The 27,151-nt window shown below is 44.5% G+C and overlaps 1 protein-coding gene across 1 annotated transcript; it reads left to right on the plus strand.

Moving 5' to 3' along the window:
- Positions 1–1,789: 1,789 nt before the first annotated feature.
- On the plus strand, positions 1,790–27,044 carry LOC310800643 (sal-like protein 1; the record flags this gene model as incomplete). The annotated part of the gene is made up of 5 exons (XM_083663267.1): positions 1,790–1,847; positions 2,477–3,165; positions 3,730–5,787; positions 6,991–7,122; positions 26,925–27,044. The coding sequence occupies 5 exons, from the start codon at positions 1,790–1,792 to the stop codon at positions 27,042–27,044; spliced, it is 3,057 nt and encodes a 1,018-aa protein (XP_083519393.1).
- Between the last annotated feature and the right edge of the window lie 107 nt (positions 27,045–27,151).

The following is a 27,151-nucleotide window of genomic DNA, read 5'->3' on the forward strand; positions in this document are numbered from 1 at the left end:
TCTCCTGCTGTGATTGGTAATTTATTGTTAATCTCCCGATATAATAGAGGCAAATCCATTGGCTGTAGCAGATGAGATTTATTAACATAATTCTGCCTTTTATTGAGTTTTTGGGGGTTGTTTTGTTTTTCTTTGAGGACGTTGGGGGCCGGACTGAAATGGTCCAGGGGCCGGTACGGCCCTGGGGCCACATTTTGCCCATGTGTGCTTTGTGTTGCTTTGTGCTCTGTGCTATTTGTTGAACCGGGCATGTTGCCTTGAGGATAACTTGCAGGGGAGGGGGGGGATTCAAACCGATGACTTTCCAGACTCAAACTCAGCTCTTGCCTCTGTCCCAATGATACTTAATGATACTTCGTGCTGTTGTTGTCTAATATCGGCACTGCTGTGATTATCCTGCGACCGAATCACAGCAGTGCCAATATTAGCCAACAACCGCACTCCCTCTCATGTGATATTGCTTTTATACAACAGTTCTATTAAACAAAGCTGATTAAAAAAATGACAAAAAGCTGAGAAAATATATGATTTCTGTATTTATTCCTACGCCAACAAAAATAGTCCCCTCAGCTTTCTGCTTTGCTGAAAATGTAGCCTAATCAGCCTAATTAACTGCAGGCTGTCTACTTTACTACTGTCTACTCTACAGCTGTGAAGCGTTTTGTTGATTACAGCAGCTGTGAAGCGGAGTGATCTACACACAGTGAAGCGCCAGTGCATTATCATGAATTAGAACACGGCTCTCTTGAATACTCGATTCTGATTGGTCAATCAACAAGATTCACCGGTCATTATTTCTCGACAACCGACCGCTGCTCTACTGATTAATCCAGCTGTGTCAACACTCACTACAATGATTAGGCACACCTGGATTAATCAGTTGATAAGAGCTTTTTGTCAGCAAACACTACTAATTAGGCCAACCAGTTGCAGCTGTGGTGTCTTGTGTGCCAATTACGAATGAAACCGCTTTGTCGTTGAAAACGCTATTAACAAATCTATTTGAATAATTATTTTTGTCAGATTATTGAATGATTTAGTTGTAGGCCGTGTTCTAAGTGGGATAATGTATATTGAGGCGGTGATTACTGGGAAATAATGACCGACAGGTGATGATTGAGCCCTCCGCTGCGCGTCGGGCTCAATCATCACCTGTCGGTCATTATTTCCCCCGTAATCACCGCCTCAATATACATTATCCCTTACATAACGGCACTCGTAGGATCCCTCTTGTCCAATCAAATTGGTCAGCCGGAACTACCTGTTGTATAATTATTCTTATTCTTATTATTAATGGTATCAAGTGTTAAATAGTTTCTTTTCCATATTGCAAATTAATTGTTATTTATTTTGGTATTGCATGCTACAAATGACTAAATATTCCTGTAGAGCCTTAGTGTGTAAAGTATGGTTTATAGTAACCTTATACTACTTAATGGTCATATGTTTTTCTTATCTCCCATTGTATTCCTATAATAGCCAACATTCTCCTCTCTGTTTCTCCCTCTCCCCCCCTCTCTCGCCCCCCCCCCCCTCTCTCTCTCTCTCTCTCACTCACTCTCTGTCTCTCTCGCTCTCTCTCTCACTCACTCTCTCTCGCTCTCTCTCCCTCCCTCTCTCTCCCTCCCTCTGTCTCACTCTCTCTCTCTCTCACTCACTCTCTGTCTCTCTCGCTCTCTCTCTCACTCACTCTCTCTCGCTCTCTCTCCCTCCTTCTCTCTCCCCCTCTCTCTCCCTCCCTCTGTCTCTCTCTCCATGCTGATACAGTATGTTGGAGTTAGTTGATAACATGTCGCGCAGGAAACAAACCAAACCGCAGCATGTCCTGTCTCTTATGGATTACATGGGTAAGTTATATTCATACAGAAACGTACTTATCATCATGAACATTATGCAGAGCTTATAGCCATGCAGTTCTTAGAGTGTGGATCTTTTATTTCACCTGAGTAGATTGGAAACTTGTTTTTGAATGGAGCTAACAAAAGATGCTTTATTATTCCTCTAATATTCCCATAGGCTTATAGTGTAGCTATTGTAGCTATATAGGGTCTACAATAGTAGTAGGTTACAGTGACCTTATTCTATGGTGTGTGTGTGTGTGTGTGTGTGTGTGTGTGTGTGTGTGTGTGTGTGTGTGTGTGTGTGTGTGTGTGTGTGTGTGTGTGTGTGTGTGTGTGTTTGTTTGTTTGTTTGTGTGTGTGTTAAAACTGACCAATACAACTGAAATTTTTATATATTACATAGGCTACTTTTATCATTATGATTACCATTTTTAATTAAAACGTTTGCATTATAATAATTGGGAGAGTTCACCCAGGTGAGAAATTAGTTATGATGTCGCATGGCTTTCAGTCTAATCTTACATTGGAATATTCTGATTTGTTATTGGTCAAGCATACTGTAGCTTTGAACATACAAGAGTTTTTTAAGAGTTGCATGAAGTCAATAGGCCTAATCATTTGTTTCTCTGTTTCAGATGATGCCCGTGTCAGTTTGGAGACTCATGTTTGCAGCCAGTGCTGTGCTGAGTTTAGTTTGCTATCAGAGCTGGAACAACATCAAAGGGATTGCTCTCTTAATCCACCAGTTCTGATTGTGAATGAGAATGAGGATCTGCTGTCCTACAGCAAAACGTTCCCCGCAGCCTTATTACTGGCCAGCCCAGCGGGGCAGCCGGCTGAAGCAGTTCATATGTTTGAGATGGAATACTGCAACTCTCCATCACAAGACAAATCCAGAGAGAGCGTGGAGTTTGTGGATTGTTTTAGCAGCAAAAGCGGCCACAGCGGTAGCCCTGGTGGCACCAACAGTAGCCAGGGCAGCAGTGGCACTAAACATAAGACTGACACCGTCTTTTGTACCTCGGTTCTCCCAGCATCATTACCTCCACCTGGCAGCTCAGCTGAACAAGCAGATTTCTCATGGACGAACACCAATGCCATCATTGAAAGTCTTGAGAGCACCAAAGTGGCCGTGGCCCAGTTTTCGCAGCAGACTCAACCGGACGTCTGTCGCAGCCAAAACAATAAGATGGTCATCTCTTCTCTGCTGCAGCAGCTCCTGGCTCTGCAAATACAGCAGATCCAGCAGCTACAGCTCATCGATCAGATCCGTCACCAGGTTCTGCTGTTTGTCTCTCAGAAAATGGAGATATCAGAGACCCCTGTAATCTGCAATCAGGAACTCTCGTCTTCAAAATCTGCCAATCAGCTCAAAGCTAATCTGTCTCAGCAACTAGCTACAGCTGCTGGTATAGCCCAATGCCTAGCTACTCAGTCTGTTAACATGAGTGACTTCAAGCAATTCAAAGAGACAGAGCAGCTACAGCGGAGTCATCCTGGCAGCAGAGATGCACTGTCTAGCTCGGAGTCGTTACAAACTGTTGGTAAGAAAATGACTTCTGCAGTTCGCAAGCATTTTCCCAAAAACCACTACATGCATTATGGTTCCTCCCGCTCCAAAAACCACTACATGCATTATGGTTCCTCCCGCTCCAAACTCAATTTCTTGCCCCCAACCAAGATGTCCTCTTTGGCATTTAGCAGTGACCGCTTTATCAACAAGACTTCAGAGAGATCTCACTTAACTCAGCTGCCATCTACCAGTCAGCACATGATTTCTAATTCCATACCAAACATTGGTAAAATAATAGAAGATCTGGATGCCCTGGCAGCATTGGCCCAACAGAGGAAATGCACGACAAGCAATCTGGCCCTTTCTGAACCAAAGACCACTTCAAAAGACTCTTTCTTCAAACACAAATGTAGATTTTGTGCCAAGGTATTTGGGAGCGACAGTGCCTTGCAAATCCATTTGCGATCACACACTGGAGAGAGGCCATACAAGTGCAATATTTGTGGAAATAGGTTCTCCGCCCGTGGCAATTTGAAGGTACACTTTCAGAGGCACAAAGAGAGATATCCACACATCCAGATGAATCCATATCCTGTTCCAGAGCACGTGGACTATATCCCAACCAATACTGGGATTCCGTACGGTATGTCCATGCCACCAGAGAAACCAATCCCATACTGGCTCGATACCAAACAGTCCCCGACTACAATGACTACCTCTGGTTCAACCAACCTGTGTTCTCTCATCAAGAAAGAGGAGCAAGCTATGTCAATATCCATCCCTCATGCTCAAGGTGTACTTCACGTTGATTCAACAGCAAAACATACAAAGACCTCTGACTCAGCAGAGACTGGCCAACAAAGTATGACTATGAGTCTTCTTAAACATGAAGATGCTAAACCTTCTTTGAACTTTGTCTCCAAAATGAGGACCACTAAGCGAGAAGTACCAACTGAGCTTGTATCCAATCCATCCACCTGCATAAATGCTAACTCATTTGAGGGAATCCGTTCATTAAAAACCTCTGAGACCTCCAAACTCCAACAGTTAGTGGAGAACATTGACAAGAAGGTGAAGGACCCAAAAGAGTGTGTCATCTGCCATCGCATACTCAGTTGTCAGAGCGCCCTTAGGATGCACTACCGGACACATACAGGGGAACACCCCTATTGGTGTCAAGTGTGTGGCCGAGCCTTCACCACCAAAGGAAACCTCAAGACACATCAAGCCATTCACCGTGCAACAGCACCATTGGGAGTCCAGCACTCCTGTCCCATCTGCCAAAGGAAGTTCACTAATGCTGTGGTCTTGCAGCAACATGTTCGCATGCATATGGATGATCAGATACCCAATACACTCTTTATGAGCCAGAAATACCCAGAGGAGTGTGATGAAAAATTCATGGACAAAACAAAATCAAATGACACAAAGAGCTGTTCTGAAGACAATGGCAGCTTTTGTGACATTGGATCATCTCGATTCAATTCTCTGTCCATTCATGTGTCACCATCTCTGTTTGATAAAAGTCCCTTTGATGGCCACAAGAAGACTAGCTACCATGGGCCAAATGGGGAGCTGCAGTCCAAATGGTTCAAGGCAGAGAGACAAGAAGGAGCAACTGAGGAATCTTATGGCATATACAATCTACAACCTGTTGCAGCTAATCAGTGGACTACAGAATACCCCATTTCTGAAAGTTCAACTTTCAAGCAGCCTCTGTCGCCAAATACCCAAGCATCAGTTCCCTTTAATACTGCAAGATTTGACAAACCATTCCAGACGCTGGTCAAGTCAACGACTTTGAAACTAGATGCATCCACAATTGCACCCACTGACCTAAAACCATTTCACTGCACCAAAGATTCTCCAAGCTTGATTCACAATCTCCATGAAAGGGGACTCTTTAAGAACACTGCTGCTCTCCATGAAAGGGAACTCTTTAAGAACACTGCTGCTTGCGATATATGCGGGAAGAATTTTGCCTGTCAAAGTGCCTTGGATATCCATTATAGAAGCCATACCAAGGAGAGACCATTCAGATGCACAGCATGCACTAGAGGTTTCTCCACCAAAGGGAATCTTAAGCAACACATGCTAACACATCCAATGAGGGGCCTTCCATCATGCCTCTTTGAACCCTCGAATCCTAACCACGTGTCGCACCCCAGCTCCTCCATGTTGTCCATCACCTCACATCTTGTCAAGGCAGAAGTGAATGCGTTCCTGACCTCCGTGGATAACAGCAGGGGTCCTTCCTCTGTTGCCACTGTGCCGGCACCTCGCCGGACACCTAAGCAGCACTACTGTAAGACATGTGGGAAGAGCTTCTCATCCTTCAGTGCTCTGCAGATCCATGAGAGGACACACACCGGGGAGAGGCCATTTGCCTGCACTGTCTGTGGACGGGCTTTTACTACCAAAGGAAATCTAAAGGTATGTTTCACAATACAGTAGTAACAATGATATTATAGTTTATACCTTTGAAAATCATGAAACATTTGGCTGTATTAAATGGCATAAAATATGGTCCATTTTAGCTTCAAATGTGGAGAGTGGCACTGTGTTGCACTGTGTAGCTCAATAGGTAGAGCAAAACAGTACCGCTGTTAGGGATTCCATTCCCAGTCAGGGCTATCAATAAGTAAGGGTTAATGTCAGGGCTATCAATAAGTAAGGGTTAATGCTATCAATAAGTAAGGGTTAATGTATCAATAAGTAAGGGTTAATGTATCAATAAGTAAGGGTTAATGTATCAATAAGTAAGGGTTAATGCACGACGAGGTGGCCATTATCAGAAATTAATGTACGACGCGGAGGCGTGAACCGGTTGCTTCCGCGAAGTACATGAATTTCTGATAATGGACACCTCGAAGTGCATTAACCCGCTTATACCATGGTCACTTGCCAAAGAAACAAAACAAGACCATTCATTTATATTTTCAATCAAAATCTAGTTTTCATAACCTTGGATATGAGTTGAGAAGCGGAGACAAAATAGTCCCCCTCGGCTGCTCGAGATTTTCATAGGAGGGTCTTATGTGCGTAAGTGGTGCGAGGCTGAAAACCATCTGAAGCTTTCAATGTTGGTGTCCAGGTTGTTTTGTACAAGGAAGTCTCTCAGTGTGTTGCTGTTAACTGCCCATTTCGTTGTTTTGTTTGTGTTGATCTAATCTTTTTCCTCTTCGATTTGATTTGTATCGCTGATACAGACAGCGCGTGCTCTCCCAGAGCGCCTGGCTGGCTTGCTGCAAGTTGTAAACAGGGTTTGACAGTTGACAGCTGAGAGCCGGCTGTCTGTCAGCTGACCAGAACGAATATCAGATTTCTAAATAGCCGTTATTTTAATAAACTGAGCACACACTGAGCATCTAAATAGTTACTTTGACCGACTACATTTTTTTCTAAACTTATAAAAGTGCCATATTAAGCGTTAACGGTGGTATAGAGCTCAAACGGCTCTGTCGTGATCCTGGCGCATTGATATGAACGGTGAACAGACCATTTAGCTAGGTGTACATTATCACAAATCAATGGACACCCTGCAGCCAATCAGAATATTCAGCGTATTCACCCAGACCATGGTATAACAAAACTGAATGCCATGGTACCATAAAACGAATTATTGCTCTCTTGCAGGTCCATATGGGAACTCACATGTGGAACAGCGCCCCCACCAGGAGAGGCCGTAGACTGTCTGTCGACAGATCACTGGCAGCTATGGGAAGCCGACTTGTGAAACTCTCTGAGCCACAGAGGAATTCAGCAATGGTGTCTAACAATGGAGAATCCATTTACCGCTGGACTCAACGCAGAAACCCCCTCTCTACGGGTTTGGCCATAAAGACAAATGATATTTCTGTAATTCAGAGTGGGGCCATGTCCTTCCTCTCAGGGCAAATAGGACTGATGGAGAGGTCACTTCTAGAAGGCACTGGTGTTGGTTTGGGTAAACAACACCATGCAGACCAGGGTGGCCCTCTTATCATTTATGGGAAAAATAATGACAAAGAGACTCACTTTTGCTTAACAGGTTTGATTGAAGATAGAAAGGAAATGGCTGCCAAATAACATAGCCTACTACTAACTTATTAAGGGATAGAAAGCTAGTTATGTGACTGTTAGGTTGAGCAGGTATATATTAACGCTATATCCGAGGGAGGGTTTTGCTCAGCACACTCCACCATCAATTTTACACAGTTACTTTCTGTAGATAGATAGATAGATACATTTTTTATTTCTGTGTCATGCACCACATTCAAGGTGCCCAGCCCGTCTGGGCTTACAAGACACAAATCATTCAAGTTCAACAATACAAACAAATCAACAAACAAGCTACAAAATGCTCAAACATAAACAAGACAGAGTTATATATTCAGATGAACAGCTTCTCCATTCTGAGATTCCAAGCCTTCCCAATAAACCTAGCCAAACTGAAGACTTCATCTCTGAACAACCATTCCAACTTCGCATCATCTCCTGACCAAAACAGTTCCGGTTTCTTATTTTGCATTAACTGAAATAGAGATAATCTTGGTTCCTCATATAGTGTACAATGAAACAAAAAATGAAATTCATCTTCCACAACACCTAATTCACATACAGTACAAAGTCTCTCCTCCTCAGCAATAGAATTGAACCTGCCAACCTCAATAGCCAAAGGGAGGTTACCCGTTCTCAACTGGGCACATAAAGATCTTCTGGATCTATCCAGGGGTAACGTAACATAGGGTTCTGGAGTGAACATATTTTTAATTTGAACATATGTTCTAAGTTTTGGTTTGAGCCAGATGTCATTGGCCCATTTTTCTTTATAATCAAGAAATAGCCTATGTTTAATATAGCGAACACTACAACGTAAACTGTTTCTGAAAATAAATTGCTGATCAGCTTCCCTGAACACATCATTGATATCATTACACCATGGATACTTATGTGCTTTATCCCAGTTAAACACTTGTTTTGCAACTCTACTCTCTGGCATATTAGATAGACGGTTCCACAATCTCAACATTTCACCTTTTTGTTTGATCAAACAAGGCTCCCAACCCATATCCCCTTGAAAAGCCAACACAGGTGTAAATTTATGTACCCCCAGAAAACATCGGATTGCACGATTTTGGATGGCATTCACCTTAGAAAATTCCTTTCTTCCCCAAACTCCCGCTGCATAAAACAAAACTGGTGACACACATGCATCATAAAGCTTTGAAAATGTAGCATAACCAAGATTTTTACAAGTTTTCACTTTACAGGGCTCTACCAGCAGTGTCGGCCAACACACTGACGCCCTCTTCAAACGTAGAAAATTCATCAAAAGTAAAACCCAGATATTTATATGAACTGGTATATGCCAATGACATAGCTCCAACATGAAAATCAAAAATGCTTCTCCTTGTACCTGATTTCCGGAAATGTACAATTTGAGTTTTTTCTCTATTAACTAATAATCTCCATTTCCTACTCCAAAGATTAACAACATTTAACATAATCTGCAGCTCTTTCTCATTCCCTGCTAGGAGAATTATATCATCTGCGTACAACAAAACATTCAAATTAATATCACCGATTTGCAGACCAAGATTTTTCATTTTAATTTGTTGGGCTAAATCATTAATAAACAAAGCAAAGAGGGTAGGGGAAAGAACGTCACCCTGTTTGACCCCAAGTGGGGTAGAAAACCACCCTGTTTTCATATCGTTCACCTGCACACAGGCAACCGGGGATTTATACAAAGCTTTAATTGCTTTATAGAATTTCCCATCCACACCAGCTGATATAAGTTTAAACTCCATTAAATCCCTGTCGACACAATCAAACGCTTTCTGAAAATCAATAAAACAAACAAAAGTGGATTTCCCCTCCGAAATCCTAGCTCTAATGACTGTATTCACAGAGTAAATATGATCTAAACAGGACCTGTGTTTTCTGAATCCGTTCTGCTCCTCCACAAGTGTGTACCTTCACACACAGCTGACAACTGCCCACCCAGTACAAACACTGTTTTCTACATTTGGCCACTGAGCAGCTCTACTGGCACAATTGAGGTTAAGGATCTTGGTCAAGGGCATTGAGATAGTCCACAACTGACTACAATTGAATCTACAACATGCAACTTTTTGCATGTGTAACACTAGGGTGCGTATGTGAGCAAGCAACTAGCCAGACAACGCCACCTTGGGAATTGCACCCAAGGAAATAGTTCAAGGGGGTATAACAAACACCTTAATGGTTACAATGTACGGGGCCCCTTAGGTTCTTTTCAGTGTAATGAAGACAGAGACGTGATTCAAAATCAAAGGTTCAATTTATTTGAATATCTAAAAAGGTATAGCTGGAAGCATCTGTGGAGAAAGCAATCAATGGTTACTAACAGGAAGCTGTGAAGAATGAGGCTACCAAGGTCAGCCAATGATACTTTATTATACAATTTAATATTCTAAGTAAAAATGCTATAGAACAACAGTAGACAGTAAAAAAAGACACTTCCAGCACACACTGATCCCAGTACTGCTGGTTTACCTATTTAAGTAGTTTTCACTATGGGCTGAGCTAAGGGCCAACTGGGGGGAGGTATACTCACGTATCCGGCTATCCACCCAGGTGCACAACCACACAGCAAGCAGAAGAAGAGTGCAGAAAAACGGATGATCACAGTGGAAGAATACAACACGGCAAGCTTAAAATGCATAGAAAAAGGCGATCACTGCAATTATATCACACGCATGCAAATAGTGGTGGTAGCCTATGCCCGACTAACCCCGCCCGCCAGCCTCGCACCTTGCCCAGATAAGAGCTATAACCCAACAGGTAATACCAGATTAATAAAACGGACCAGTTGGTTTATCACACGAACAAACAATTAAAATGATAGTGACAATCCCGCAGCCGCAGACAAGCAAAATCCTATACAGAGGCAAACAGTTATTTTATGGCAAACAGATAACAAGTTGGCAAAACAGCAGCTAGTGCTCTGACAGCCGACCTATGGGCAGAATACACACAATCCATAAATGAACATTACAATGAAATGCTACAAGCATTAAGACATATGTGGGGGGGATTTTATAATCCCCATTACCTTTGTCAGTGGCATGCATCAATTATCCTACATTGCATCCGGAACTGTACCTCGGCGGTGGGAACCAGCAATGTTAACGGCCACCAGCCTACAAATACCTGTGCATATTAAGCTTGGCTGTTCTTTCATTTCTTGCTGCTTTCCTCCATTGTTGCTGCTATGACTTTCCCTAGGACACGCCCACAATAGATGGTATACTCCCCAAAACAATCATCTATAATTATCCTATTATTTATTGTTACTTGTCAAAAAGTTGCATATTGCAGTTCTAAAATTGGAAGTCACATTTTATCATGTCCAATAGACTTTCAAATAGCCTATGCAGATAAGTGTATGCCTTACAAGTTAAATATTTAAAAGCAGGCAGTCTCCAAGTTATCATAATAAATAATAGATCCGAGATTTAACCTTCTTACTACTTATTTCTGAACTGCGTTGGGATTCTCTGGTTCAGTGATTTGCGCAACTAAAATAAAACATTTATATTTCTCATTCCATTGTCAAACATGATGTCACCTGTTATACATATAAGATATCAGTGTGTATTGTTGCAGGTAGGATTACTTTTAATGACTCCCCGTGGAACATAAACATCTATCTATCTATCTATCTATCTATCTATCTATCTATCTATCTATCTATCTATCTATCTATCTATTTATCTATCTATATATCTATCTACTGTATATCTCTCTCTATATCTATCTATCTCTATCTATCTATCTATCTATCTCTCTATCTCTATCTATCTCTCTATCTCTATCTATCTAGCCTATATATCTATTATTATTATATATAAAAGGGGAAAGTGGGCAATCTCTGTCTGTCTGGTTGTTTCAATTTTTGTCCCACTGATGATGTCATAGGCTTTTGTGACATCACTGATGATGTAATGGGCATTGTGACATCATCAGTGATGTCATAAGAGCAAAATCACCTTATGACATCACTGATGATGTCATAAACACTGATGCTGCGCATGCCAATAGAGCAGGCGAGGCCACGCAGCAGCCGAGATATATATTATATATATTTATTTATTTATTTATTTGAGCATTTTTCCCCTTTTGCACACACAAATTGTTCAAATAGTGACTTGATAGTCTTGCAGTGCTAGATATCTACCCTCCGATGGTGGTGGCAATTAAACACACAAATATCCCCCACTACAACAGATCTGTTTCCGGTAAAGTAAAAGCTGCTGGAAGGTAGGCTACTCTAGTGCAGTGGTGCTCAATGTGGGTAGTTTATTTTTACTAGTAGGTCATTTATTTTCACTAGAATTCCGCCATAGGTAGGCTAACAGAATTATGACTATTTTGGTGCTGGGTTTAATACACTTTCTGTAAAACAAATAAAAGCTAACATTTTCATCAGATGGGAGACCCTGGGACTGTGACCGTGGTCTAATTGTGTCAGTTCACTGGTCTTTGATGTGAAAAAGTTTAAGAACCACTGTTTTGAGTATCGCAGGGATGACGTATTTTTGTAGTCCAATCCAGAGTTCCCTGCACTTCCTGGTTCTCATCAGTTATCCTTTTTCACTTCAGCAATTTTGTGTCTAAGAGGAAGGAAGTAAGACAGGTCCAAGCAAAACATTAACAAGGGCCCCAGCACTGAAACACCTACATGGATTGGAAGTTGTAAACAGTCATTAATGTTTTGCTTGGACCTGTTTTACATCCACTGACCTAAATAATATGGATGAAGCCAACCACAATTTCTTTTTTACTCACGTTTTGCAGCAAAGTGTTGTCTGTCGTCATCTTGGGGTCCTTGCACAGCTCACGTGAGATGGGGGTTGCCCAGAGCCGCAGCTCCGCCTGCTATAGACCAAATCACCGTGACGTCACCATGTAAACAAATTTACTTCCGGGTACCACTTGGGGAAGGCGGCAGGTTCAAATGTGCGTGTTGTCAAATAAATGCTGTCAAACCCTCTCGTTGTTTTCGGCCGACTACTTTCAATTTAAATGGTTAAACGGTTGGTAAACATGCTTGTCCGACGTATCTAGCCTTTCTTCTGTGTTTGTTTTATGTAGTGTTAGCTAGCTAATAACGTTTGTTTGTCTGTCAAACTCGCTGTTTTTTTGCAGACTTGTTAACGTTACAGACAGAGCTACTGACGCCACGTTAATTTAATTTAGCTTCAAGTCTACTCTGGTCTGGTCCAACAGGTAAATTAGCTAGTCTGGTCTCCACTAACGTTAGTGAAAGTGTTGTTATGAATGATATTAAACAACAACACAACACGGACGAACCATTTTTGTCTTCTTTGTCTGTTTTTGTCTTCAACACGTCAGTTTGTGCCGTCCACCATTATAATGTGTGGACCCAGGGGTAACCGGAAGTAAATGTAAACATCCCCGCTGATTTGGTCTATTGGTCCGTGATCGGCAAGCTGCGTGATCACTGGACAGGCGACCTGTCAATCACCCCCTTTCTATCGTCTATTACAAAAGGGCGAGTTATATAAGAAATTACCCTCCTACAGTTGTTAACTGTAAACACGTTGATGTGTTGATAACTGGTCCCCTCTGGGGATATAACTGGTCCCCTCTGGGGAAATAACTGGTCCCCTCTGGGGATATAACTGGTCCCCTCTGGGGATATAACTGGTCCCCTCTGGGGATATAACTGGTCCCCTCTGGGGATATAACTGGTCCCCTCTGGGGATATAACTGGTCCCCTCTGGGGATATAACTGGTCCCCTCTGGGGAAATAACTGGTCCCCTCTGGGGATATAACTGGTCCCCTCTGGGGACCAGTTCCATTTCATCTTCCATTTCATCTCCCCCTGTTATGTTTCATCTCCTCTCTGTTATGTTTCATCTCCTCTGTTATGTTTCATCTCCTCTGTTATGTTTCATCCCCTGGTCCCCTCTGGGGATATAACTGGTCCCCTCTGGGGATATAACTGGTCCCCTCTGGGGAAATAACTGGTCCCCTCTGGGGATATAACTGGTCCCCTCTCGGGAAATAACTGGTCCCCTCTGGGGATATAACTGGTCCCCTCTGGGAATATAACTGGTCCCCTCTGGGGACCAGTTCCATTTCATCTTCCATTTCATCTCCCCCTGTTATGTTTCATCTCCTCTCTGTTATGTTTCATCTCCTCTGTTATGTTTCATCTCCTCTGTTATGTTTCATCCCCTGGTCCCCTCTGGGGATATAACTGGTCCCCTCTGGGGATATAACTGGTCCCCTCTGGGGATATAACTGGTCGGGATATAACTGGTCCCCTCTGGGGATATAACTGGTCCCCTCTGGGGATATAACTGGTCCCCTCTGGGGACCAGTTCCATTTCATCTTCCATTTCATCTCCCCCTGTTATGTTTCATCTCCTCTCTGTTATGTTTCATCTCCTCTGTTATGTTTCATCTCCTCTGTTATGTTTCATCCCCTGGTCCCCTCTGGGGATATAACTGGTCCCCTCTGGGGATATAACTGGTCCCCTCTGGGGATATAACTGGTCCCCTCTGGGGATATAACTGGTCCCCTCTGGGGATATAACTGGTCCCCTCTGGGGATATAACTGGTCCCCTCTGGGGAAATAACTGGTCCCCTCTGGGGATATAACTGGTCCCCTCTGGGGATATAACTGGTCCCCTCTGGGGAAATAACTGGTCCCCTCTGGGGATATAACTGGTCCCCTCTGGGGAAATAACTGGTCCCCTCTGGGGATATAACTGGTCCCCTCTGGGGATATAACTGGTCCCCTCTGGGGACCAGTTCCATTTCATCTTCCATTTCATCTCCCCCTGTTATGTTTCATCTCCTCTCTGTTATGTTTCATCTCCTCTGTTATGTTTCATCTCCTCTGTTATGTTTCATCCCCTGGTCCCCTCTGGGGATATAACTGGTCCCCTCTGGGGATATAACTGGTCCCCTCTGGGGATATAACTGGTCGGGATATAACTGGTCCCCTCTGGGGATATAACTGGTCCCCTCTGGGGATATAACTGGTCCCCTCTGGGGACCAGTTCCATTTCATCTTCCATTTCATCTCCCCCTGTTATGTTTCATCTCCTCTCTGTTATGTTTCATCTCCTCTGTTATGTTTCATCTCCTCTGTTATGTTTCATCCCCTGGTCCCCTCTGGGGATATAACTGGTCCCCTCTGGGGATATAACTGGTCCCCTCTGGGGATATAACTGGTCCCCTCTGGGGATATAACTGGTCCCCTCTGGGGATATAACTGGTCCCCTCTGGGGACCAGTTCCATTTCATCTTCCATTTCATCTCCCCCTGTTATGTTTCATCTCCTCTCTGTTATGTTTCATCTCCTCTGTTATGTTTCATCTCCTCTGTTATGTTTCATCCCCTGGTCCCCTCTGGGGATATAACTGGTCCCCTCTGGGGATATAACTGGTCCCCTCTGGGGATATAACTGGTCCCCTCTGGGGAAATAACTGGTCCCCTCTGGGGATATAACTGGTCCCCTCTGGGGATATAACTGGTCCCCTCTGGGGACCAGTTCCATTTCATCTTCCATGTCATCTCCCCCTGTTATGTTTCATCTCCTCTCTGTTATGTTTCATCTCCTCTGTTATGTTTCATCTCCTCTGTTATGTTTCATCCCCTGGTCCCCTCTGGGGATATAACTGGTCCCCTCTGGGGATATAACTGGTCCCCTCTGGGGAAATAACTGGTCCCCTCTGGGGATATAACTGGTCCCCTCTGGGGACCAGTTCCATTTCATCTTCCATTTCATCTCCCCCTGTTATGTTTCATCTCCTCTCTGTTATGTTTCATCTCCTCTGTTATGTTTCATCTCCTCTGTTATGTGTCATCCCCTGGTCCCCTCTGGGGATATAACTGGTCCCCTCTGGGGATATAACTGGTCCCCTCTGGGGAAATAACTGGTCCCCTCTGGGGATATAACTGGTCCCCTCTGGGGATATAACTGGTCCCCTCTGCCTGTGTGTTGTTGGGAGACATGTCTCACTGGGTTAGGGCAGCTGCCTGTGTGTTGTTGGGAGACATGTCTCACTGGGTTAGGGTTAGGGCAGCTGCCTGTGTGTTGTTGGGAGACATGTCTCACTGGGTTAGGGCAGCTGGCTGTGTGGAGACATGTCTCACTGGGTTAGGGCAGCTGGCTGTTTGGAGACATGTCTCACTGGGTTAGGGCAGCTGGTTGTGTGTTGTTGGGAGACATGTCTCACTGGGTTAGGGCAGCTGGTTGTGTGTTGTTGGGAGACATGTCTCACTGGGTTAGGGCAGCTGGCTGTTTGGAGACATGTCTCACTGGGTTAGGGCAGCTGGTTGTGTGTTGTTGGGAGACATGTCTCACTGGGTTAGGGCAGCTGGCTGTGTGTTGTTGGGAGACATGTCTCACTGGGTTAGGGCAGCTGGCTGTGTGTTGTTGGGAGACATGTCTCACTGGGTTAGGGCAGCTGGTTGTGTGTTGTTGGGAGACATGTCTCACTGGGTTAGGGTTAGGGCAGCTGGCTGTTTGGAGACATGTCTCACTGGGTTAGGGCAGCTGGCTGTGTGTTGTTGGGAGACATGTCTCACTGGGTTAGGGCAGCTGGCTGTGTGTTGTTTGGAGACATGTCTCTTAGGGTTAGGGCAGCTGGCTGTGTGTTGTTTGGAGACATGTCTCTTAGGGTTAGGGCAGCTGGCTGTGTGTTGTTGGGAGACATGTCTCACTGGGTTAGGGCAGCTGGTTGTGTGTTGTTGGGAGACATGTCTCACTGGGTTAGGGCAGCTGGCTGTGTGGAGACATGTCTCACTGGGTTAGGGCAGCTGGCTGTGTGGAGACATGTCTCACTGGGTTAGGGCAGCTGGCTGTGTGTTTTCAGCTCCATGAGCTTCGGGCCTCCCAGCAGCTTACTTTAAAAAAAGAAAAAACTCATGGCAGCAAACAAAGGGAGCTTTTCTGATCATTGCATATTTCACTTCCTGCCTGCCGGGGTCAGCATGTTGTTTGCAAGATGGCACTTCCTTTGTAAGCATTTCAACAGTGATCACGGCACTTTTGTTACCCTCACAATGGAAATATTCAATAACAGAAGACCTGCCAAATCTGCCACAGGGCAAAAATCTCCCCCTCCCCTCCCCTCCCCTCCCCCTCCCCTCCCCTCCCCTCCCCCTCCCTCTCCCTCTCCCCCTCCCCTCCCCCTTCCCCTCCCCCTCCCCCTCCCCCTCCCCCTCCCCCTCCCCCTCCCCCTCCCCTCCCCGGCTCAACCCAACTGTCCGTTGATAACATTGTGATTATGGCTTTGTTGCAGCAGCGTGCCTCGTGCACAGAACATTTCTGATCATGAAGCAGGGGGCGGTCCACCCTCTCATGTAGAGTAGCTCTCCAGAGAGAAGCTGGCTGGGTCTTTTTTTATATATATATATTTTATTTAAATTTTTTATAGAACAATATACGAACAAGACAAACAGGCTTAGACATAGAAAAAGAAAGAAAAGGGGGAAAAAACAACATAAATCAACATTCGACATTGCAATGTGCATTAATGTGCAGTGTAAAAGACAATGCAAGCGGGTCCATGAGATACCAGCTGGGCGAGACATCCGTCTCCCCTAACCTCAGTCACTGGTCATTCTTAACCTCGTTGAAGTCGAGGGTCCCAGATAGCCGAAAACCTTCCAAGCGAGTTCATTCTCAGGGACCTGAGTCTCTCTATCTGTATAACAGAGATCATGTCCATCAGCCACACCTGAAAAGAAGGTGAAGAGGAGGACTTCCATTTCTTCAGAATGAGTCTTGGGGACAGTTGTCCCCAGTGTCAGAGATTGTTGCACAGCTATAGGGAAGTTCAGAGAGGACTCCGAGCAGCCGAAGATGGTGAGTTCTGCCTCCGGCTGTAGGGTTATTTTGTAGGCCTTAGAGTACCAATCAAATATTTTGCCCCAGAATCCTGTTAATGAAGGGCAGAACCAGAAGGCATGAGATAGTGTGCCCTCTGACACCTGACACCTGTCACACAGTGGAGAGACAGAAGGGAAGATCCTGTGTAGTTTATGCTTGGAGAGAGAGAGAGAGATATACTTTATTGTCCCCGGAGGGAAATTTGTCTTTGGCATAAAAGTGCACATTAGCCGCAACCCGGCGTTACAAAACAACAAGGACAGAGACAGACAGGACATTAACATTGCACAACTCCACAGTAGAGAGAACCTGTTCGGCATGAAATTGCACAAGCTCTATTGCACAAATAGTATAGCTCACAAACTATACTGGAGTAGTGAAGACAGTAAGTGACTTTAAATTGGATCAGCTTTTGTCTGCTATTAGCTGAGCAGAGTTGTACCACCGACAGACTCCTTTCCCACATAATGTCAGATAAATACCAAGTTCCCCCTGCCACGCTTCTCTAATCCTCTCAGTAGAGGCTGTGTTGCAGTTGTCAAACAGACAAACAAATCTAGAGATAAGATGCTTGGAGTGAGGAGGGCTCAGCAATACATCGAAAAAAGCATGCTCATTTGGGAAAGCCACAAAGGTGCCAATCTTGGATCGAACATAATTTCTGGTTTGCAGGAACCTGAGCCAGTTCGTAGCAGGGGGTGGTCCACCCTCTCATGTAGAGAGGGTGGACCTCTCCAGAGAGAGGCTGGCTGGGGCTTCAGGAGTGTCCATAAGCAGGCCAGCTAGGGATGCACGATATTGGATTATTATTTTTTGGTCAGTTGTCGATGCTGATGTATGCGCATGTTTTTTTCGGCATCAAGTCTCTCCTGTAGTGGAATTAACACATTATGATGCCTACTCTTTTTGTGGTGGCCCACCGCCAGATGCAGACATACATTATTTTCAAAATGTAGGATACACATTCACTGGTTAAAATAAGAAAACTACATCAACTTAGGTTATGTAAAACGTGGCATACAGTATTTATTTTTATTTTACAGTATGTACGTGTCGAGCATTTGGGCATAATGAATTGGCCATTTTATTGGCCTGTCATATCAGCGGAGATTTTCGCTTCGGGCCATTTCATTTTAAAGCCTTTATCGGCCGATAAGGAGGGTGTTGTCATGGTGCATCTCTACGTACAGTATGGCCACAGCATCCTCCACATGTCAGCTTGTCAGGACGTGCTGACGCTATCTCAGGTGCAGTGTCGTGTTAATAAGCCTCAGTTATGGAGCGCTCGTCCTCAGCGTGGTTCATCTCTTGTGATAAATGTTCTCTGGTTGTTTTCATTTGCATGAACTCACAAATCACTTCAGCTGCTTCTGAATGAAGCTGTTCAGTTTAATGTGTCCTTTGTTTTCCCTGTTGAAGATTAAAGTGTGGCCTGTAGTCCTGCTGGTCCACCTTTCAATCACATACAGTGACTTTCACGCTTCCCTTTCATGTCATTTTGACTGTAGTTTCATACACTTTATATGTTGTGTTGTTTACAACTTGTAGGTTTGTGATGATTATGATGTAGTCTTGGATAGGGATGGGTATCGTTTCATATTTTTCCGATACCGGAGCCAAAACAATACTTCAAAAAACTGTAGGAGTGCCTCATCTAAACTCTTTCCAGTCTACAGTCACATACATCCCAGAGTATAGTCTACGTTTATATGAATAAGCTGTACTCTCTCTTTCCCTAAAGTCAAACTATTTCCAGTCTACACTCACATACATCCCAGAGTATAGTCTACCTTTACAGTATATGAGTAGGCTGTACTCTCTCTTTCTCTAAAGTCAAATTCTTTCCAGTCTACAGTCACATACATCCCAGAGTATAGTCTACCTTTATATGAGTAGGCTGTACTCTCTCTTTCTCTAAAGTCAAACTCTTTCCAGTCTACAGTCACATACATCCCAGAGTATAGTCTACCTTTATAGTCTGTTTGAGATTAATGATGTGGGGAAGAATGACATGATGATGCAAGCAGTGACAAACACACAAGCTGTCCTGCTATCATCAATGATCAGTGAGTAACCTGTAATACAAATATGTGAATCCATTACAGGGCGATTCATCTCCCTAAAGAGTTCATTTGCATGTGGGGAGAGGAACCATCATGCATCATCGTATGTCATTTTGAAACCAAATATGAATCAATGGTGGGGTCTAACGTGGTGCAGAGCAGATTAATACAGAGGATATACAGGAAGGCCATTGAGTCACCTCTGACGCACCGATCCTCCATCACGTCTTAATCACACTATGGCATCAAAATTCATTATCGCCGGCTCGCACACTCAATCTGAGAGCCCATCTGTTTCAGAGATCATATGTGGGCTGCTTACCCTTGACTGGCCATGGCCTCACCCAACACAAGCTCAAAAAACACACAAGAACGCATGGAGCTTTGAGACAGTGCAGTCACCCAACACAAGCTCAAAAAACACACAAGAACGCATGGAGCTTTGAGACAGTGCAGTCACCCACATTCTCACTCTCCAAATTCAGATATCACGCAGCATCATTTCATTTACAAGAAGTTGACACAATTAGAAAATGTTGTTGAGAATAATATTGATCAGTTTCTCTGTTATCATACCTACAATACAGTACTGTAATACTGTGTACTGTTACAATACTGTAACAACTTTCTCTTTTTTTTATCAAGTTCTCTCTCTCTCCCCCCCCCCCCCCCCCCCCCGTTTCCCCCCCAATTGTACTTGGTTCAAACTTGTAATGGTTCGATGATGTTCATTTATCAGCCTGATCATGTGATGTGATGATGTTTATCAGCCTGATCATGTGATGTGATGATGTTTATCAGCCTGATCGGTGTGATGCGATGATGTTTATCAGTCTGATCATGTGATGCGATGATGTTTATCAGTCTGATCATGTGATGTGATGATGTTTATCAGCCTGATCGGTGTGATGTGATGATGTTTATCAGCCTGATCGGTGTGATGCGATGATGTTTATCAGTCTGATCATGTGATGTGATGATGTTTATCAGCCTGATCGGTGTGATGTGATGATGTTTATCAGCCTGATCGGTGTGATGCGATGATGTTTATCAGCCTGATCGGTGTGATGCGATGATGTTTGTTTATCACAGATCACAAAACTCACAAGCACTTCACTTGTTGTTGGTTTTTACCAGCTAACACAACGCTAAATTTGACAATGAGGTTGTCACATCTCCCAGCTGTACCCTGTAGCCTCCCAGCAAACATTTTCACGTATAACGACCGTCTGCTGCACGTCAAACCACTACATCTAGTCAGGGTCTAATTATATATTCTGAATGGAAATCTTAGCGACGTAATTCCTCTACTTCCCCACAACGTGTCCAGATTCAACGATTTTTGAAAGACAAAAGATCGCACCTCATGCGGGATTCGATCCTGCGACGCCCGCTTCGCAGTCATGTGTCTTATCCATTAGGCCACCGAATTAGTTACAAATGCTACGGATTTGGTCATATATAGAGATACTTAACATTGAGCACTTAGCATTTTGACGGTCCCGACTGGAAGTTGCGTTGATATGCTAGCTGCCTCGCTAATTCTGTTTCATGATTTCAACCAGCGATGAGACAGGTATATTTATATAATTTACGATAATATAACCAACGTGACTTTAGCAGACAGCATAGCACATCCAAAACCCACAACACTGCGTTTAGTTACGGCAAGACAAATGGGACAACAGCTAGGTGGAGTGCATGTCACACTGTGAGTATCTGATCACACAACAGGTAAATTGTCAATCAAATGTCATTTTATTCAACAAAAACACAAAAGACACCTACATGTGGTGTTTTCAAAGCAATATGAGGTCAATATTTTTTGTTTTGAAGTGACAGTCTAAACGTTACTTTGGAGGAATGTGGAGAGAACGTCAGACTTAGATGGTAGATGCCAAACCACAATTCTATCGTCTGGTGATGTCGCGGTCAAGACGATGTTTGCTGGGCTACTACGAAGCTAGTTTAACACATCCGCGATAAGTCCCTTTGATCTGGTTTGACTGAACAGGATCAAAGCTATCTAGTTAACTGATACTACCACGCTGGTTTTCTACTAGGTAAGTGTATGGCGGCATTTCCGGGCCATATGGACCTGGGATCTGCCTGTGCACGCGCACGTTTTTCGCTCGTGCACAGGCGCGCGTCCACGCGAAAGAGGTGCGCTAGCCAATCACATTATGAACAGCTGAGTTGATCCACGCCCACACCCATTTCCACACCCATTTCCTCGTTCAATGAATGCGCAGTGCATGATCAGAGTTTTAGCGGATATTTAATGTATCCGCGATTTAATGTCAGAATGAAAATCCGCGTTGGATAGTCTGCTGAAGGGCTGTCTAAAGCAGCAGCTTGTATTCACATCAGTCATTTGATTTACTTTGATCAGCGATTTCTGTCTGATACAGCTGCATTGATACAGCAGCAACAAATGTAAATGTGTAATCTCAGTCTATACATTTCCACAATCTGTAAGCCTATTTAGACCATAGATTTAGAAACGCATGCTCAATGAATAATGATCTCTATCACTCATGTGTGTGGTTGCACTGATCGAATAATTCATATATAAAATAGCCTAGTATAAAGCCTAATAGCCTACTATAAAAGAGAAAACTGCTGAACTGAATTGAGAGGATGCGGGCATAGTTATCATTGATAAAAACTAGCCTATTTTTGCTCATATATTGGCATACAGCCTACAGGACACAGTTCCAGCTGAAATATGCAAGAATAGCCTGCATATTTAGTATTGGGGCTATCCATATTTATCCCATAGCCTATCTATATTATATGTATAGGCTTTTCTGGCATGTAGGAGAATATCACCCTCACTCCATTTGAGGGTCCATTCATGATATGCGCCGCGGTGATTAATAGTGATCATATTTCTCCACGCATCGTTGAGCTGTTAAGACATAAAGTGGTAAGTAGGCTTAATTTAATTATGTAGCCTACAGAGCCACGAATGTTTTGCTTGTTCTATTCTCAGTTGACTGCAATCTATTTTTCATATGGCGATCTTATGAATGGTGAGTGACTCCAGAGAGCCGATTATATGGGTCTCTCATGGATTTTGATCTTATCCTCTGAAGCTAACCTGGTCGCGACCAGGTTAGCTTTGCAGCGTCAGTTGCCATGGTGATTGAAAGTTAACTTGCTTTGTAGTAGGCTACGGCTAAACCAGGTTTAAGCTCAAACTTACTCGGATAAGGCATTAAACTAGCTTCGTAGTACAGGCTACTGATCTGTGGCGCACTGTACACACACAACAACAAACAAACGAGGAGCTGTGCTCCCTCTCTGGTACAGACAGACAGAAATGTATCAAAACTGATAAATAAATGCATCGGGTAACAGCTGGCTCTATTAAAACAATGGAGGCCTCAACAAAATGCCATTGTTCCTCCCACAAGCGTTCATTGATGTGCTTATGATGTTCTGTATGAAAGAAAGGCACACTGGCATCACACAGTGAGGATTGTTTCATAAATGGACACTAGTGTGAAGAGAAAGGACAGCTGCCACTGTTTCTTATTGCCCAGGGCAGTTCTCATAGTTTTGTCCTGTGATTATTTGATTTGAGCCTTTTATAGACGGTTTTCACCAGCTGCAACCCCACAGCACTTCCTTTTTCTCAGCTTCTTCTTCTGTGTTTTATGGCGGTTGGCATCCTTAAATGTTGCATGCACCACCTGAATTGTATCAGCTTCACAGTGCTAACTATTGACAGTGTCCACTTTCTCAGCTATTCAGGGGAAAACACTGACATAGCCTACTTCTATTTCTATTTCTTATTTTTGCTATGTAAACGTTTAAATGTAAAGATAGGCCTATGCGTGCAATAACGTACTGATAGTCAGCTTACTCTGTAACATGTAGCTTTTATTAGCCTCTCAGGCTAGCTCCGGGACTCAATCTTTTTTTTCCCATGATGGCGAAGGCTAGGCGAAGGCATGACCCGCCCCTCTCTGCCTCTAATTGGCTGACTGCACTCGGCTGCTCTCCAGAAGTCATTTCAAACTAGCCATTATAGCCTATACTTTCATTCAATGTCACGATGCTGCGGGGGGAAGTAGGCTACTTCATAGCTTAACTACGAAAATAGTGTCGGCTGTTTATCTCCCTTTCTGCTGCAGCATGTTGAAGAAATAAATGTTCAATTTGAACAACAGCCGTTCTGGTCATTATAGAGCAAGATGATCGCTTCCACTACCAGGGCCGCCCAGAGAGATGGCAGTGGACCCGCGCCATGCACCGGGTCCGCCTGGTGCGTGGGGTTCTGGAGGGGGGTCTCAGCCGGGGGTGTGGGACCCGGGCAGGGTGAGGGGCAGGGCGGGTGGTGGGAGCCTGGTGGTGGGAGTGGCTGCCCTGGGTGTCTGCCCAGCAGAGGGGCACTTAGCCTGGGTGGTGGCAGCCTGGAGGTTGGGGTGGCTGGCCTGGGTGTCTGTGCCCAGCGGGGTGGTGCCGCTGGCAGCGCTCTCCTCCTCTCCTCTCCTCTCCCCCTTCCTCCCCTTGTCTCCCCCTTCCTCCCCTCTCCCCCCTCCTCCCCTCTCCCCTCTCCCCTCCTCTCCTCTTCTCTCCCCCTTCCTCCCCTCCTCTCCTCCCCTCTCCCCCTTCCTCCCCTCCTCTGCCATCCTCCCCCTCTCCCCTCCTCTTCTCCCCTCTCCCCTCTCTCCCTTCCTCCCCTCTCCTCTCCCATCCTCCCCCCTCTCCCCCTCTCTCCTCTCCCCCTTCCTTCCCTCCTCTTCTCTCCCCCTCTCCCCCTTCCTCCCCTCTCCCCCTTCACCTCTCTCCGTTCCTCCTCTCCTCTTCTCTCCCCCTCTCCCCCTTCCTCCCCTCATCTTCTCTCCCCCTTCCTCCCCTCCTCTCCTCTTCTCTCCCCCTTCCTCCCCTCCTCTTCTCTCCCCCTTCCTCCCCTTGTCTCCCCCTTCCTCCCCTCTCTCCTCTCCCCGTTCCTCCCCTCTCTCCTCTCCCCGTTCCTCCCCTCCTCTCCTTCTCCTTTGGTTCCCCCCATCCACCTCCGTCAGTGGTCGCCTTTTATACACGGTGCCAAGCGGCGCAGGACAACGTGATTGGCTGGCTCAGATTTGAACAGATCTGAGCCAGCCAATCGCGTTATCCTGAGATGACGTAATGCCCTGTGCCGCATGACCGGATGGACCATATATGGACTTCCTCCCCTAACGGCTAACATTAGCTAGTTAGCCAACCAACCAGCAGCTAACATTAGCTAGCTAGCTAGCTTACCGGAAGCGATATTTTTTTCGGATGATGGCGAAGGCATAACCCGCCCCTGGCCCTCTCTGCCTCTGATTAGTGGCAGCGTTATAAACCATAGATATGACTATATTAAAAACATAAACACACTGGCGTATTTCATGCAGGCTAGCAAGCGTAACTGCTGTCTGTCTGTCTGACCCACTGAGTCTGACGGTCTGACCACAGACTGTAGAAAGAGATGTAATGCAGGATAGCCAAGCGAATGTGTTTGGATGGAAGTTTGACGCTAGGCCAATCAGAGGCAGAGAGGGGCGGGTTAGCCTTCGCCATCATCCGAAAAAAAATATCGCCTCCGGGACAACAACGCTTCCTACCCAGCGTGTGCACGTCTTTCCGACAGGGGTGGTTGTTATGGCAACTATCAACAACAACAACAACAACAACTACTACTACTACTAACTACTACAAGAAGACCGAAATAGGCTACCTTGTTAATGTGTCTGTCGGAGACACGGCCTAATGTTAACATTTAATATGAGCCGAATATCAGCCTGCGCTCAGCTATGTATACAGGAAGTAAACCGGATATTCAGGTGGGTTGTGACGGTTGAAGATATCACCTCTGATATGATGGAGGCTGCTACGCCCACAGACCACAGCTACAGGAGAAACTTACAGTGACATGCTATGCTCTTTCCATATTTTATGTAGGCCTACTTTGTATGCAGATTGTTCTGTAATGTAAATCAGTTCTTCATCTAAACTAGTTCTGATACCCGTTGGAGCTGCAATCATCTGTCAGTCAGTGTGTGTGTGTGTGTGTGTGTGTGTGTGTGTGTGTGTGTGTGTGTGTGTGTGTGTGTGTGTGTGTGTGTGAATATTTACCCACGTGAACTGAGCCCTAAACTTCTGTGGGATAATTGTTGTAATTTTGGGAAATAATATAGGCTATATTGTAGCCTACTTGATGTGTAAAGTCAGTGTCATTCTGTTTCTGATTCAGAGAAGAAGAATCAGAGGTTATTTTATCTGGAGATGGTTATGACATTGCAATGCCCTTTTTTGGTAAAGTCCCTCTTGGTTTAAGCCTGGATGTTCAGAAGGCCTTGGTCTGAAGACCTAAATTAAGACTGGAGCTGACAGTGTAACTCTGAAAAGGATTGAAGCCTTAAGTTGAGACTGGAGCCTAAAGACAGTGTGACTCTGAAAAGGATTGAAGACCAAAGTTAAGACTGGAGCTTAAAGACGGTGTGACTCTGAAAAGGATTGAGCGAGTGAAAAAATGAATGAATGTACAGTATGTTTGAGATATTAATAGACTCTCCTGCAGCTCAGATAGTGGTTTCCCTTGAACCAGTCTCCACCCTGAGGATCAGTGTGGTACTGCATGAGATGGCAGGGATCATGAGAGCTGTAGTAGAGTTGGATTTGACTTCAGTTTATTCATTCTAACCAGATTGGTTAGACTTACTGCATGTGGACAGTTCATATGTGAGTTGTCCAATGCCCATCATAAAAAGTGAATTACTGCATGTGGACAGTTCATATGTGCGTTGTCCAATGCCCATCATAAAAAGTGGATTACTTTCACTTTCAGGTATTTTGTGGTGATTTTCTAAACTCTCTGGCACCCTCATGATACACCACATGATATGAAAATGTCATATCACGATTATAGTGACCAAAATGATCATGGTTATCAATATAGGCCTATTATCAGGGCAAGGTTAAAATGTGCTGAAAATGTTCAAAAAGTACTAATACACTCACGGAAATCATTTCACCAAGTTTTATATTGAAAACTGAGACCAAAAAGTACTGATACACTCACTGAAATAATTTCTCCAAGGCTGCACGTTTGCGTCTGGGACTGTTCCTAACTTTGGTTGATGATGGACAGTATTTACCATGTTTTTCAAAGCGCTGTAATCATGGTACCACGGTTTTAATGATCATGAAGATTTGAACCAGTACGGTTATCGTAAGGAATTGTATCACGCTTATCATTAAAACCGGCTATCGTTTCATCCCTATCCACAACACACCGATAAAACAGGTGGAATCCTACAAATACGTGGGTGTGTGCGGGTGGACCACACCCTCGGCTGGTCTATCAAGGTGGATTATGTTTGTGCCAAAGTTCAGCAGCGTATGTACTTATTGAGGAGATTGAGGCCCAGAAATACTCCAGTTATTCTATTGTTCCACCATACAAAGTATCATCCAATACTGTGGCACTGTGGTACAATAGTACGGTGCAAGCTACAAATAGGGTGGCTAGATTGATTAAAACGGCCTCTAAGATCATCGCTGGACCCATCAACCCAGCCTTCCTTGACAGCCAGAACGCAGCAAAATGATCCCTCTCATCCCCTCCAGCAGGACTTTGAGCTGCTTCCATCGTGCAGGCAGCTCCGAGTCCCGCGGTGTCGGCTGAACAGGACCAAAAACACCTTTGTGCCTCATGCCATCACCCTGCTTAACGAGGCAGGGGGGTAGATAGGCGGGACTCTGGGGGTAGCCTATTTAAGGAACTGATAGGCAGATAGGCTGGACTTGTTTTTTACAAATTCCAGGTGGATTTCATGCTGTCCTTATCTTTTATC

Source organism: Poromitra crassiceps, assembly GCF_964638095.1.
Source record: "Poromitra crassiceps genome assembly, chromosome: 30".
Lineage (NCBI taxonomy): Eukaryota > Metazoa > Chordata > Actinopteri > Beryciformes > Melamphaidae > Poromitra > Poromitra crassiceps.